The following is a 16,548-nucleotide window of genomic DNA, read 5'->3' on the forward strand; positions in this document are numbered from 1 at the left end:
TTCCACCAAAAGTGTGGTGAACCTCTTCGTAAATCATGGCTTCGATTAAAAAAAAATTGCTTCAACCGTTCTCTTGACCAATTGAACAAAGTAGTTGTGGATAATGGTGGTTCTCTCATAAGGCAAAATTTGATAATTTCCACTGCTTTGATTTATTGAATAACCAAAAAGAATCAAGCTTGTCATACTCAGAAGGCTGAGGTGGAAAAGGGTGTTACCTACTTCTCCCTAAGTACCAAAAAAAAAAATTCAAAGATGAAGAACAAGATACAAACATGACAAAAATGATGACTCAAATGGAACTCTTGACTAAGCATGTCATGGGTGCGAGTTCTAAAAGTATTAATAATGTGGTTATAAAGGGGAGTTGAGTCTATGAAGATGACGATTTTGACAGTATGTATAATGAAGAGGTGAAGTTTTTGGAAAATCAAGCATGGAGTTCTCCAAAGGCAAGACGAGAATCAATGTTGGAATAAGGATAGAAATAGTGAGTGGAGAAACAAAGAAAGAGATGGAACCTGGAGGGACCCTGATAGAGAATGGTGTGATTGCAATAATGGTTAGAGGGATAGAGAAAACGAGATGAATCATTATGTGCCTCCCTATGATTGACCTAAGACTAAAGATTCCAATGCTGACCCTAAGAGTTATCGAACAAAAGATATGTTTTCTCAAATTCTTAATAAGGTTGAAGGTTTAGACAAATATCTTAAAGAAATGAAGAGTGAGTTCTCTTCTTTCAACCAAACGACCACTTTCCATTCTATTTCCATTAAACAACTTGAGTCTAAAATGAACCAAATTTTTACCTATTTAAATTCGAGACAGAAGAGGGGTCTTCTAAGTGATAGCATGATTAATATGAGAAATAAAAATACCCATTGCATGACTATTGTTACAAGGAGTGGCTGAGAGAGAGGTACAAAAGAAAGATGAGACGCTTGGGGTTGATAACAAGCAAAAATCAAAGTTGAGGAGTCTGATTCCGATAGGGTGAAAATTTATGGATCGGTATTGGTCAATGATGAAATTGATAGAGAGGTGCCTTTGAATGTTGAGGGGGTGGGGGTTGAAAGTGGAAAGAATGATGAAATTCCACCCGTTTCTTTGGCCTACATTAAAAATTCCCCACCTTTCCCTCAAAAGTTGAAAAGAAGAATGAAGATTTCAAGTTCAAGAAATTCCTCTTTATGTTCAAAAGTTTCTATGAAATTCCACATGAACTATGATTTTCTTATTTGGTAAAATTGTATAAGAATCAAGAAAAATTTTGATAGTAGTTTTTATTACTCGTAGAGTTTTCACATTTAAGAGAAAACATATAATTCAAGTAATTTAAATTACATGTCGAAACAAGAGGCCAAAAATTATCATATTCATTTAATTTCAGAATACCCCAAAAGCTTCTTTCATAAAATAGTGTTGAGCATAAGAAATGAGACAGAAAATTATTGATTGATTAATATAACCGTTATAACAAATAAAGACATGTGAATACGTCCAACAGCATAAAAACGAAAAAAAAAAAACAAATTTGATTTTTCCATATGCACTCTTTTTATTCAAAAAAGTAGGAAATTTTATAGGTTCATATGCACACAACCCAAGAAAGTTGCTTCTTCAGCTAATTAAATGCACTTCTCTCTCTCTCTTCAGCATAAAGAAGCCAACAAACTCTCATTTGCTTTGTACCCTTATCTTAGCTTACACAATTCTTGTTTATTTCTTATTGGGGGTACTTGAAGAAGCAAATGGGTGGACTTTTCACCTGCTGAAAATGGAGGGGTCTGTCAGCTTCAGATTCTTGGTGGGGGCAATTTTTTTGGGGATTTTTGTGGGTTGTGGATGCTCTCTAGAGAATGCTGCTGATTCAGCTACTGCAGTGTATATTGTGACCCTGAAAAAAGCTCATTTTAATGAAGAACTCAACTTGAAGAATCAATACCACTCAAGAAATGGTGGGTCACAGAGAGTTAATAGATTTGACAAACCAAGGTATTATTTTTAACTGGATATATAGTGTCATGTTAAGAATTCATACAACTATTTTGGGATTGAAGCGTTCAATGTTGCTCTAGATGAATGGTTTTTTTTTGTGGTTAGCCCACTTTCGTTTGTTTAATTTCTACTACAGTATTATTTTAGTTGTAACTTGGGCATGTGTAAAATTGAAGTCTTTTAGTGGTTTTGAAGTTCCACTTGTAATCTCTAGCATTTCTAATTATTTAAGTGTTTGAAATTGTAGATTGTAGTATGTTAAAAGGAGGGAAACTTATCTGATTGTGTTTATGTATTTTAGTGTTTTGACTGATTGAGAATGAGAAGCAATGCATTATTATGTAAGGACTCTCATGGAATGAAGCGTAATTAATTACATGAGGACTTTACTCTTTTAGTGGCTAGATTCTTGGAGCTGTGTATCCCACTATCCAAAAAGTCACTTTAATAAGAAAGTTTTAGATTTGTCTAACTATCACACTCTGGTCTATTCGTATTACATTGTCATATCAGATTCTTGCATTAGACAATTAGAGTTTTTGTTCCTCTCTGTCTTGTTTTTAGTGTATCTATTTGAAAGTGAGAAGTTAACTTCTTCAGTCATATTACTGATAGCTGTTTTCTGAATCAGCAATATTTCACATATAGATCGCATGAATGGTTCCTACGTTTCTCAAATGCATGATTCCTTATTGAGGAGGGTGTTAAGAGGAGAAAAGTATCTAAAAGTATACAGCTACCACTACTTGATCAATGGATTTGCTGTGCTTGTAACACCCCAGCAGGTATGGAGAAATTAGAATTTTCTTTAACATGCCATACATAGTTAAGTCATTACATAGTCTTTTGTGACTTTTGATCATGGTCATATCTTATGTGAACATGTATTTGATCAATCTGAAGGCATTCAAGCTTGCAAGGAGGAGAGAGGTGTCAAATATGGTTTTGGATTTCTCAGTTAAGACTGCAACCACACATACACCACAATTTCTAGGTCTACCTCATGGGGCATGGGCTCAAGAAGGTGGCTATGAAACTGCTGGGGTAGGCATTGTAATTGGTTTCATTGACACTGGAATTGATCCTACACACCCCAGCTTCAATGATAAGTCACCTGAGCAAACATATCCTGTTCCTGAGCACTTCTCTGGCATTTGTGAGGTCACCCTGGATTTTCCATCCGGATCTTGCAACAGGAAACTTGTTGGTGCCCGTCATTTTGCAGCATCTGCTATAACCAGGGGAATATTTAATGCAACTAAGGACTTTGCTTCTCCTTTTGATGGTGATGGTCATGGAACGTAAGTGTTCTCTATCGTATGGACATTCCACTGCAGCTCTTTTGTAGGCTTATTTGGTATTCACAATGTGCACACTGAATGTAAGAGCTCTCGATCATAATCAATATGTTTCTTCATTTCTTCTGAAGTATAAAATTTGGCGATCCACCTCCTTTATATATGAATTTTGGTCATGTAACATTCTTTTTAGGAGTAAGACTTGAAAATAGTGAAGGAGTTCCAAACAAGTTGGGGTTGTCTATATGAATCCTCACTGACCATGTTTCTCCATTTAAATTCATCTCTGCACTACTTTATCAGTTTAAAAAGGAGGAAACTTTATAGGCCTACCCTAGACTAACACTTTTTGATCAAGACCTCTCTGATGCCTCATTTAGGATATGTAAAATTCTGATTTTGTTGGTCGTAATGGATCATTCATGGAATTATCAAGAGTTGAGCATCTCCATGAAACTCTATGAATGTGGTGCAGTTGCACAGTAGGGAAGATGCTATAGCTACATCGTATGTTTCACTTGATTAAACAATCATCATTGTCTCCGAGTATTCATGTTTCACAGTGATTCATCTATACTTTTATAGCTTTCTTCTGTTTTGCTTGCTAATCCATGTATTAACTCTCTAAAGTTTCAGTTCTCCTCTTGAGGTGGTTGCTTCATGTCACTTAGATTCCAACCATAATTTGAGTATCCATTCCATTCTGAATCATAATGGTAACCATATGAATCTGTAGAAATTTATCAAGAGACAATGTGGAAATTTTTTCGTGTTCCATTACTGTACCATCTTTCAAGTATATATACAAGTATTATAATAAGAAAATGAATAATGTTAAAATTCTATCCTACTTGTAATATTTTTATTGGCTATGTACAATTTTCCTAACAAACTTTATTCCTTGTCTATGCCAAGCTTGTGCTTGTCACATCCTTTGTAAGGAAGCTTCCTGAAGTCGCTGATGTGGACGGCACAAATCTTTTCTTTGACTAAATTAGTATTAAGGGCCTGATCTGTGCCACGTCGCTGCTGACTATTCCAAGGCTTAAAACACTTTGCATTCTTCAAAGTGTCTTTTGTCTCATTGTCTGAACAACTCTTCTTTCTCTCTGAATATGTCTTCACCATTGATGAATGTGAGTTCAAGGTCGGTGTATTCTTAACAGAATCATCCTGCCTGTATGTACGAGAAGCATAGTAAGATTGTTCAGATTATGAACTATAGAAACATAAGTTACCTTCTTGGTTTTTCATGAATGAGGTGATTTCCACCACAATAGTCACATGTTCTGATCCTTTGAAAATGCTCTGCTATCAGCTCTTAGTTGTTTTTCTGGATTCTCCTGTAGTTCATCTTTAAAGCACTTGGGGTGAGTTCAAATTCAGGGATACTTTCTTCAAGTCTCCTTCTCTACCATTTGTCAGGTACTAAGGATGAAATTTCGAAAATGTGAAAGAAAAAATTATATACAACTCTCAAAGTTGCAACAACAACAATTAGCAAATAGATGTTGCCCAATCCCCCGGAAAAGGCCCCAAAATCTGACGAGCCCAAGATCTGTGTATAAAAACTAAAGCTCATGCTTGTCAAAGATAGTATTGATAATGTCAATCCCATGAGAGGATTGAGTTTCTAATATGCTAATTAGGATTGCTTGATTACTTTTTGAGAAATCCGATTTGTAAAATTAATAATGACGGGAGAAATAGCCACAACTCAATTGAGTTGAGTCAAGAATCCACCTATGGAATAACTAGCAATTATAATACCTTTCATCAACCCTTGTTGAAGTATGAATGTTTCTCGCGAATACATTTCAATCCCTCTAATCTTTTCTAAAGATGCGAAGGTTGTATTTAAAGGCTCTGCATAGATAGAAATATATAGTCTTCTTTCAAATATCTATGTGGCAATTCTAAGGTTAAAATACTAATCCCTTCTTGCGAATAGAATCAATATTCAACTAGACTATCCTAAACCCAATCAAAGGAATGGAGAAATTGATATATCTCTTGTGATTATTATATCAATAAACTCCTCAAGGAATCAATTAAACACATGAGATAAAAGGTAAATTTGTCACTAATAAAACCACAGGTTTCATCAAAACTCAACTATGAGAATGTCACTCCATAATGGAGTAAAAACAATCATTGAAAAATTATGAGTCATCATGCTCATAACAAAAGATTAGGAGAATAAGGTGGTTTAGAAGAAACTCTAAATCTCTTTAATCCTCCTTGAAATTCTTAAGTTCTCTTTTTTTCTCTCCCAACAGCTGCGTCTGTCTTTCGGTGTCGCCTCCCCTTTTTTCATACTCTCCAAAGTCCCTATTTATTTCCATCTCAACCCTAGTAACTAAAAAGTTGAAAATTTGAACTCAGGGTCGTGGAGTCACAGTGACCAAAACTCCACCACTGCGACAGTCGGGGATATTTTGTGCCCAATTCTTCATTTCATGCATCTCTTTTGCTTGAGTCTTGTGTATTTCCTCCTTCCTTTTTTTGTGAAGTAATTAAATTGTATTAGAAAAGCATCAAGGAGATGCAATGGTCACCACTAAATAAAGTTGCTTGTATTAGAAAAGCATCAAGGAGATGCAATGGTCACAACTAAATAAAGTTGCTTCAAACATGAAAATAACATTAAGCTAACTATGGAAAAACCTGTAAAGCAGCCAAAAAGATCCCTTTAAACCTTACTGTGCTAGAGTTAGGGAGCTAACAAAATCCCAAAAATTATCCATACTAACAGGGGAGAGAAAGTGCCAATATGGGAGTTGATATTCCATCAAAGCAGCTGCAGTTACCATCTTTCCAAATGCTCCAAAATTTTACTTTTGGGATCATCCTCCAGGTACTTTTGATAGTGTTGTCAACTGTCCGACATATCCTGCTAGCATAAGTATCTTTGATGGAGAAGGGGAATAACCCATTGGAGGCCTAACAACGAGAAGAAGAAATGCCATATGCCAATTGTAATGGGGCAGTGCAGAAAAAGATGGTTGACACTTTCATTATTTTTTTTTACACAAAAAACATCTGTTGATGAGCATGATGCCCTTTCCTAAGGTTGTCTTGTGTTAAACATGTCTTGGATGCAAAACAGGAGACCTTTGTGTATTTCCTCCTTACCTCCTTCATTGCATATCTTTCATCAAAACAACCAAATATGTGAGGGATTACATCATATACTACTTAAAACTCTTCAAACATGAGAAAAGACATAAATACACTTGAATCATTGTCCTCAAGCAAAAAAGACTGCCATAAAACAGCAACAGAAGGACATAAAATCAGTTAAGAGCTTTCTTTTTCAGCAAAATTGACTTAGATCAACCAAGAGAATTAAACACCCTTTTTTTTGCTCATACTCGTGTATTGACAAAATGAAATTCTTGTGTCCCTTGAATCCCATTATGCCTCACCAAACTGACCACCCCAAATTAACAAAAAGATACCAAGCCAACAAGTGTGAATCCCAATATGCCTCTCCAAACGGACTACCTCAAATTAACAAAATAGATACCAAGCCAACAAGGGAGAAACAAATGGGCATGCTCAAGAACAATGACGCTCACAATGATCAAAGAAATTCTTGCACCACATAGAAGAGTACCAAAAGCTTTCTTATCTTGTCACTATCCACTAATGAGTTCTCAAGTAAAGATCAGGTAGAATTTTTTTCATTTGGTAGTAATGTAGACTAAAGGATGAATATGGTAATATTGGATAAGAGTGACTAATTTTCCTTTGGCACGATCATTACTCAGCACTTAAGCTCACAAACATATTTTTTTTTCACACTAAATCCCATACATGAAACTCTGTTCTCATTTTGCTCAAGTAAGGTGTGCCCAAGGGTTCCAAAACACACACAGAAAAGAGAAAAACAATGAAAAGAAAAGAAAGGACCTTGTTTGATTTGAACCTTCTTGATATCATCAATTTGTTATCTTTACTCCAAACTTAAGATACTGAAAATAGCATCTAAAACTATGTGGCTTGAATTTCTTATTAAACAGGCATACAGCTTCTATTGCGGCAGGAAACCATGGAGTCCCTGTTATTGTAGCTGGACATGACTTTGGAAATGCTAGTGGAATGGCTCCTCATTCACAGTAAGAAATTGAATTTTAATTTTCTGTTCACATTTGATTTACTGATATCAACCTGCAAGGTGATACTCTACATGCAGAAGAGATTCCAGCGATGTAACTATCATCAGTTCATCACTAGTAGTTTAGTGTATCACAGTATTGCAATCAACTTATGTGTTAGTTCTTGTTCATCTTTTCTATAAGCCCTTTGTCTTGTGAATCTTGCAATGACTTCTAACCAAGCGCTTTCTCAATGCAAAAGATTTTGACGACTTAACTTTACAAAAAGGTTCTTTTGTAACAAAATGATCCTGATCACTTCTTCAGGAGTTAACCAAACATTACAATTAGCACACCTCTTCTCTGATAAGTGAAGTGATGAAAGTCTGAATCCATTGTTGAGGGGAGGGGGATCCTGGAGCACTGGGAAGTGCTTGAGTTCTGAGCACTTGGGGAAATTACTAGAAATCTACTTTAATGATCGACCTTCTCAACTTCCTCAAGTGGTCATAACTCAAGCCTCCAGTGTTTCCTTTTATCAAAATACAGAGATTGAGATAAGTATTAATTTCCTTACCTTGTATCTTTCTCGCTAAAAGTAGTATTAGAGCAGATACTGATTACATGCCGATATTTCTAGCATTGCAGTTTACAAGGCATTATACAAGAGTTTTGGTGGCTTTGCTGCAGATGTCGTTGCTGCCATAGACCAGGTAAGTTTTTATTTTTGGCTAGAGAGTGGAGAACTTTTAAAGGAAAAGAATAAAGAGAAAAGGATGCATGTCCTGGTTTTGACTTTTGGATAAAGAGAGGAATGGAGAAAGATATATTGCAGATATTGGATAAAGACCAGGTAAGTTTTTATTTTTGGCTAGAGAGTGGAGAACTTTTAAAGGAAAAGAATAAAGAGAAAAGGATGCACGTCCTGGTTTTGACTTTTGGATAAAGAGAGGAATGGAGAAAGATATATTGCAGATATAGGGAAGTCTCTCATCAAGTTTCTGTAACATAAAATAGTAGTATACTAGTTTAGATTTGATTTTGTCAGAAGGTGAAAAATGTTTCATCTGTTAGTTATAAAAGAAAAAGTTTCATCTTTTTTTGACACAAAAGAGAAAGATTCAAATACCAAAATGGGTCTAATTTTTGGTACAGAATAGAATGGGAAGCAGGCCAATTTTTTATGGATGGAGGGCATATTCATTTGTCCTTCATGCTTATGAATCATTTACTGCTAATTCACAGAGGCAAAAGAGAAAAAAGAATAAATATTAATTCCTCAGTGTTGATACTTGTCTGTTACAATTATAGGCCGCCCAAGATGGCGTGGATATAATCAATTTATCAATCACGCCAAACAGGCGTCCTCCTGGTTTGGCGACTTTCTTTAATCCGATAGACATGGCCTTGTTATCAGCAGTAAAAGCTGGCATTTTTGTGGTACAAGCAGCTGGCAATACTGGACCATCACCTAAGAGTGTTGCTTCGTTCAGCCCATGGATCTTCAGTGTTGGTGCTTCAACCCATGACAGGGTTTACAGCAACTCTATATTGCTGGGCAACAACATCACCATATCTGGAGTTGGACTAGCACGTAAGTCTTCCTTGGTGATTGCTGCATTTAATTCTATTTTGAGAATATTAATGGAGCATGATTCTTCCCACAAATATCTATTATTTTAATCATTCCCTCTCACTTAGTCTTAAATTGTCTGTTAGAAGAAGTTAACGAGTAGAACTGAAATTATGTAATTCTTTGAAGAGAAGTGGGGCAATAATCAGATTTCACTACCTAACTATTCCGCTCTACACTAAGTTAAGTAATTTTCTGTTGGAACTTCTAATGATAATTTATGCAACTTCTAGGTCAGTTGTTGTTTCTCTCTCTTTCTGGAGAGAGAAATTGCAATTCCTTGCGAGTTAGAAAAGAATGAGTAATAGATCATCCTATGGAGAGTCACAACTCTTGGATATGGTTGGATCAGTTATAGGTAAGTTAGTACCGATCCAGAGAACTTAGGTGATAGAGGTGTTACAAGGAAGGTAGATGTCGACCCTTACTTACGAGTATTCAAATTAGCCCTTTAATTTGTGGTGTTGTTCTATATGTTCTGATATCTTATACGTAAAAGAATGCATTTGAGGGAAGAGGATAGTCTTCAATCACCAGATTTTTCAAGTCAATTCATATATTTTTTGTGACTTAAAAATCAGCCCTTTGGGCAAATTGCAACTCTTGAAACTCGGGGATGATGTGCCTGTCCTATACCTTTCTCCACTTAAATACTGGACTTGGTTCACTAGAGCTCGAACTTTTGACCTAAGTCCCAAGTCCCTCAACCTCAACCCCTTGGGGCTTTCTCTCTCAAGTGAATATTAAGGTGTTTCTAAATAAGTTTGACTTAGTTCACTTGGCATAGAGCTCACACTTTTGACCTAAGTCACAAGTCCCTCAACCTCAACCCTTTGGGGCTTTCTCAAGTGAATATTAAGGTGATTCTAAATAAGTTTGATATATTTTTGGATTAAACATGATCCATTACCTTTTGATTAAGAAGTTAGGCTTAGACTTAAAGTATGTACAGGTCATGTGCCACATTAGATAAATTACTATATCCACGGTAAAGTGTGTCACTAGCATTGAGGCGTAATGTCACGAACTTATACTTCAATTAACGCTCCGTGTGACACTTGACAACTTATTCACGACTATTTCACGATCTTGTAAACTCAAGTAAGACCTTTTCAAACTTAGATCGCTAAGAGAATGAAGAAAGACACAAGAGTTTTTAAAGAAGGCTTTTGTATTGCTTTGGAAGATTGCTTACACTTGCTTGGTTGAGTTACAAATGAATGCCCCTCTATTTAAACTACACACCTAGGGGCTAAAGTGCAAATAAAAATTGCTATACAAGTCCCTACATATTTACAAATTGGGCCCTCTTTTAGAATTCTCTACAAGGCTAGAGAATTCTCAAGCCTTCCAAGAACACTCTTCTAGGGTATTCTAGAGCCTTCTCCAAACCTTTCCAAGATTCTAGATTCTTCCCCCCCTTAATTTTATGCCCTACTTGTATGGCAAATGGGCGGGTCATGACAGTAAGTTCTTCATGCTTTCTTCTAATCTTTTCTCTCACATGGTATCAAAGCATGCAAAACTTTTGAATTCAAGTCTTGTCGCCACCTATCAACAAATATTTTCATGTACTTAGCCCAAGAAAAATAATTAGACCACACATCAGTGTGATCAAACTAAAATAAGTACACAAAAGTGCAATTTCTAACAATTCAAGCTAGATAAGGTAGTTTACTTAATTTAATATGAATCTTCTCCCAGATGTTGCTATAGTGAATAGTGATTGCACCGCCAGGAACTAGAGTTATTTTTCAACAAAGATCCAATGCCATGTTATATTAAGTGAACCACCTCAAATACAAGTTGAATTGTTAAAGATGATATATGTTTATTATAGACCCAAAAATGCTCCAATATCACATTAAATGGTGTGAACTGTCTCATCTAAAAGTTTAAATTGTTAGAGAGGAAACATGTTTATTTATTTTAGGTCTATAGGCAGAGAGAAATTAAAAGGTGAGCAATCTTTCATTTGCGGGAAACAGATGCCATTTTAGGACTACCTAAAAAGAAAAGGAGAGCTATGTTTTCCAGACAAATGAAGTTTAATCCCTTGTCATGTATTGGTAATACCAAAAATTTATCAAAATCAGCGGAGAATGCGAAATGATATTACAGGATTGCCTTTAAAGTTGAGGAAGCCGATGCCCTTGAAAGTTGTTGTAGAAAGTGAAGCCTATAGAAATTTACTCTTGGAGATGGTCTGCTTGATAATTTCAACAACATAAATTCTATGCTGTTATTCTTTCTATAGTTCTTTTTTGCAGATTTCGGAAGCTGCGAAGCATCCTGTAATATCTCCCAAAAAAATGTTTGCCTAAGCTAGATGCCTGAGATATTTTCCCTGACACATCCATACATGCATACCTAAGCTAGATGCCCGAGATTTTCCCTGACACATCCATAAATGCATACCTAAGCTAGATGCCTGAGATTTTCACTGGTATGCCCATAAATAATGCATACCTAATCAGGCATGTACTTTGTGGAGAATTTATGCACTAGTGCCATTAGATTTTTTGTATTGTAAAAGTCTTTTTTTGGTTTGGTGTTGGTGGTTATTGAGCATAAGTCTGTTAGTATCTGTCGATACAATCACTGAAAATGCTGCAACTTTATTTCCAGTTTCTCTTTGAATGCAATAATGCGGCACTTTAGTTGTTGGTGCCGTACTGTACCCTTAACCAATTAAACTTCTTTACTACCTTTTCAGGAGTTCCCTGTAATTTGGAGTTTGTTAGTTTGTAATACTTTTGGAAGGGGGACTACTTTGATGTAGTATACCTGTGGATAAATAGAAGAAAAAGTTACCATTCTCAAAAAAAAATTGTTTTTGTTTACAGCTGGAACAGATAACATGTACATGCTTGTTTCTGCAATTCATGCTTTGAATGACACAGCTGCTAAAGATATGTATGTTAGTGAATGCCAAGATGCCAGTAAGTTCAATCATACGCTCGTTCAAGGGAATCTCTTGATTTGTAGCTACTCCATCCGGTTTGTGCTTGGGCTTTCCACCATCAAACAGGCCTCAGAAACAGCTATGAACCTTAGTGCAGCTGGAGTTGTATTTGCCATGGATCCTTTTGTTATCACCTATCAACTTAATCCGGTTCCAATGAGATTGCCTGGAATTATAATTCCTTCTCCAGATGATGCGAAGGTGAGTTTGGATGTAAAAATGCTTTTAGTATCTGTGCAGATCAAAATGGACAGTTGTGCATTTAAGTGCACAGGAAGTGAGATAAGAATCGTAAAAACATGTAAATTCTTTTGTTACAAGTTTACTCATTCTGTGACTGTTGGTATGTATGCACTACAGTTCTCGTCTTTGATTTTAATTTGGGGATTTTAATTAATTTGGCAGATTTTACTTCAGTACTACAATTCTTCTCTTGAGAAAGATGAAACTACAAGGAAAATCGTCAAGTTTGGGGCTGTTGCCTGCATTTTGGGGGGAATAAAACCAAATTTCAGTTTGTCTGCTCCGAAGGTTATGTATTATTCTGCAAGGGGACCAGATCCAGAAGACAATTCTGTTGATAATGCAGACATATTGAAACCCAACCTAGTTGCTCCAGGAAATTCTATATGGGCTGCTTGGAGTTCCCGCGGCGCTGAATCGATTGAATTTCAAGGTAGATGGTCTCAAGAACTAAAAAAGGCTTCCTTATAAAAAGAACTAAAATAGGCTAGCAGGTTACTCAAGAACTATCTGTAGAAGTATGGGGTTACTCATAAAACAATAAAAATGCTATGAAAAATTATTTACTGACCCAAGTACTTCCTATTATTTAGGTGAAAACTTTGCAATGATGTCTGGTACAAGCATGGCTGCTCCTCATATTGCTGGTTTAGCAGCCTTGATCAAGCAAAAATTTCCAACCTTTACTCCGGCTGCAATCGGATCTGCACTTTCTACAACAGCCTCTCAACATAATAAATATGGGGGCCCAATACTAGCCCAGCGTGCATATGCCAACCCAGATTCGAACCAGTCTCCTGCAACACCTTTTGACATGGGAAGCGGATTCGTGAATGCTACTGCAGCACTGGATCCGGGCCTTATTTTGGATACAAGTAAGCTACTCTTTGCTGTTTAGGAGAGTATTGTTCATTGGCCTTTTAGCCCATTATTGAACTCTATTAATTTCAAAATGACAGATGCCGTAATCTCAGGGATGAGAGTAGTTCCTAGAATTGCGGAATGATAAGAATTAAGTAGACGAATTATGTTTGAATTATAGATGCAAAAGTTTTCCAATCAAGGTTTGTCTAGTGTCAATGGCATTCCTAGCCAACAATTTGCCTGGCCTAGTCTTTATCCCACAACTTTGATCTAAAGTAAAGACATCTACTGTGGTTCTTGACAATTACACTCATATTAAGGATCAACATCTCATACCTTGAAGAAGGAAATAAGAGTGTTTAAACAGGAGATAATTTTTATCATTGCACAAAAGATATCTTATTAAAATACTGTGTCTTGTGTCTTCAGTCTCGTGTACCGAAGGTATATCATATCGTATACCTAAGGGTTCTCAGTTCTGATCTCTATATAAAAAACACAAGCCTAAAAACCCCTTTTGGGCGTGACTTTCTTCAGCCCTTATGGGCGTGAGTGGGCATTAATCTCAACTCCTGGACAGAAATTTCAGCCCCTTTCTTGGGCATTTTTAGCTCCAGTCTTGGGCTTCATGTACGCCCCTCCTCTTGGGCTCTATATGGCCCCAATCCTCCTTTTCCTGGACTTGGACTATGAAATATGTATAGCGCTTGGGCCACTCCTTGCCATAATTCTTGGACTCTTCTTCCACGATAAACACATTCTTGATATCTCATTGAACCTCACCAACTTTATTTTGATCTCCTTGGCTTCCAAAGCTTCATAATAAAGGTATGCCGCCATGGATGCTATCACTTAGTCACTTCCAACCTCTGTTCTTAGGAAAAGTCCATGAAGTTTAGAATGTGTTTTTGGTATGAAGGAGTATATTTCCTAGATGTTTTCTTACTTATTTTATAGTTTTTAGCAAGTAAGCAATTATCTAGCAAAACACTATATGGGTGGAAGAAGGCCTAAGGAGTGGGAGGGTCAATGGGTAGGGGTTGGTGCCGTTGGGTGGGTATGGAGGATATACAATAAATATAGAGTGTCACTTATAAAACTTATTTTACCTACTTCCATTAAGGAAGTCATTTTCCTCATTTTTAAAGAACTTATTTTCCTAGAGAATATTTTTCCAAAATTTTGTCCAACCAAGCATGAGAAAATAAGAAAATATGTTTTCCTCCATATCCCAAACACATCAATAACATTTCTGTAATTATAAGAATGTTCTCTAGTTGATTGGTTATAAGTCTACCATACCATACTGCAGAGAAAAGAATGCATGTTCAGACATTGAGAAGGAAGGTCAAACCTAATCCGGTGTCAACACTTGATTGATTGGAGCTCCTAACTAGCTTCAACCAAGTTTTCGGTAGGCTAGGAAGCATATCTTTATCTCTTCTGTGTCTATTAAGTGTTTTGATCTTTATACAAGTATAGGGTGTTAAGAATCGTATAGACGTGTTTACCATTGTTTAAAGTTTCTTGGTACAAAGACTAGGCCAGACAATCTATTGGGAAGGAGTGGCGTTGAGAGCTAGGTTTGGCCAACCTTCTTTAGAAAGTTTTGCATCTCTAGTTCAAACTATAATTTGCTTATTTTGTTTATTAGTTCTCATCATACTGCGATTCTCACCCCACATTATTTCAAATTTGTTGTTCTCTAAGCATAAACTGTTTGATTCATTTTAAGGACTACGTGAGTGATTTGACTTAAATGAGAATTGAGAATAATTCAACGTAGAGTTAGTTAAATCACTAAAAACGTTCAGAAAACAATGACTAATGATTTGGGGGTGGCTAGAATACATCCATTGTGGCACATCATTTTCTGTTAGATGTGGACCTTAAATTCTGATTTGTAGGTTATAACGACTACATGGCGTTCCTCTGTGGCATAAATGGATCAGCTCCTGTTCTTCTGAATTACACTGGTGAGAGCTGTGGAGTATCTACTATGAATGGAGCTGACCTAAACATGCCTTCAATCACAATATCAAAGTTGAACCAATCAAGAAAAGTTCAAAGAATGTTGACCAACATAGCGGGCAATGAAACATATATTGTCGGTTGGAGCGCACCTAATGGGGTTTCCATTAAGGTTACCCCAAAGCGATTTTTCGTTGCAAGTGGACAGCAGCAGATCTTGAATGTGTTCCTCAATGCTACCATGAACAGTACAACACCAAGCTTTGGAAGAATAGGACTTGTAGGAAACAAAGGTCATGTTGTAAACATTCCTTTATCAGTCATAGTAAAAATCTCATACCACTCAACTAACAGCTGATACTTCTGATCTTGTAATTTTGTTAGGTAACCAATTTTTTTATTTGCGTCAGGCTCTGTAAATGTTTTTGTAATGCAGGTATCTTATTGAGGATGATAAATAACCATAATTTCATTTCCTCAATCACAATCTCTCCTTTATATTTTTTAAAAATATTTACTATGCCCAGTCATGTAATATGCTTTTGTAAAATAATATTAATATTACTCAAACTAAACTTTGAGGGGCTCTTTGGTTTACTTTTTCTATCTATGTATAACTAATTATACATTCTATTGAGTATTAAGATGGGCATAACTAAAGGGTTTTAATGCATGAATTAGTATGATTAAAGACACATTTGTCCATAAAAACCTTTTCCACATTCTTTCCACCATATTTGTGGAGGGTATTTTTGGAAACAAATACTCTTTTTTAAAATTATGCAATGCATGTTATTTTTAAGGCGAAATGATCTGATGGATCCTTGTGTTTGTATGAGTTTGTATTTTGGATCCTTCTACTTTATCTTTTGGCAACTGAACTCTTAAACTCAATTAAAATGAGATTTTTAAACTCATTCAACCATGTGTGTAGCTCACTCTCCCTTACATAAATGACATGTCATATCCATGTTAGATGTATTAATACCAAATCATAATTATTTCATAACTGTTTTTTAAAATTAATAACCAAAATTATTTAATAAGAGGTTAAATGACAAAATTTAATTTATTCTTTAATGTAAAACTTAATGCATCTTCTCCCTTATTCCCACCATGAAACAACCAAAATCTACCGAAGAAAGCTGGCGAGACCACCTACACTCTCTCCCTCACCCATCTTCATCTCCGTTGCACACCCTCACTATTTTTCTTTCCTCCTCCTTCAGCCTTCACAATATCAACAACCTAAGCCGTCGCACCACCAGATCTGGCCAAAAAACCTCTTCGTTGTTGTGATCAAATCCTCGCACCCTCACCCACCTTGTTCTCTTCTCCACTGACAGCGTGATACAATTATAGAGAATTAACAGAGAAGAAACAAATTCCAGGAGTAATCTCGAGGAATATGAACAACTAGTTCAGGGATTAAACTCGAGAATTCAGCTAAAGAGAAAAATATAAAGAGAAGAA

At 36.1% G+C, this 16,548-nt stretch overlaps 1 protein-coding gene across 1 annotated transcript; it reads left to right on the forward strand.

Moving 5' to 3' along the window:
• Positions 1 to 1,599: 1,599 nt before the first annotated feature.
• On the forward strand, positions 1,600 to 15,556 carry LOC102605037 (subtilisin-like protease SBT2.5). Its single transcript, XM_006363579.2, has 10 exons — positions 1,600 to 1,998; positions 2,633 to 2,786; positions 2,905 to 3,302; positions 7,325 to 7,420; positions 8,040 to 8,112; positions 8,711 to 8,993; positions 11,879 to 12,198; positions 12,403 to 12,673; positions 12,834 to 13,115; positions 15,012 to 15,556. The coding sequence occupies exons 1-10, from the start codon at positions 1,781 to 1,783 to the stop codon at positions 15,431 to 15,433; spliced, it is 2,517 nt and encodes an 838-aa protein (XP_006363641.1). The 5' UTR covers positions 1,600 to 1,780; the 3' UTR covers positions 15,434 to 15,556.
• Positions 15,557 to 16,548: the final 992 nt, after the last annotated feature.

This window comes from Solanum tuberosum, unplaced genomic scaffold (assembly GCF_000226075.1).
Source record: "Solanum tuberosum cultivar DM 1-3 516 R44 unplaced genomic scaffold, SolTub_3.0 scf00454, whole genome shotgun sequence".
Lineage (NCBI taxonomy): Eukaryota > Viridiplantae > Streptophyta > Magnoliopsida > Solanales > Solanaceae > Solanum > Solanum tuberosum.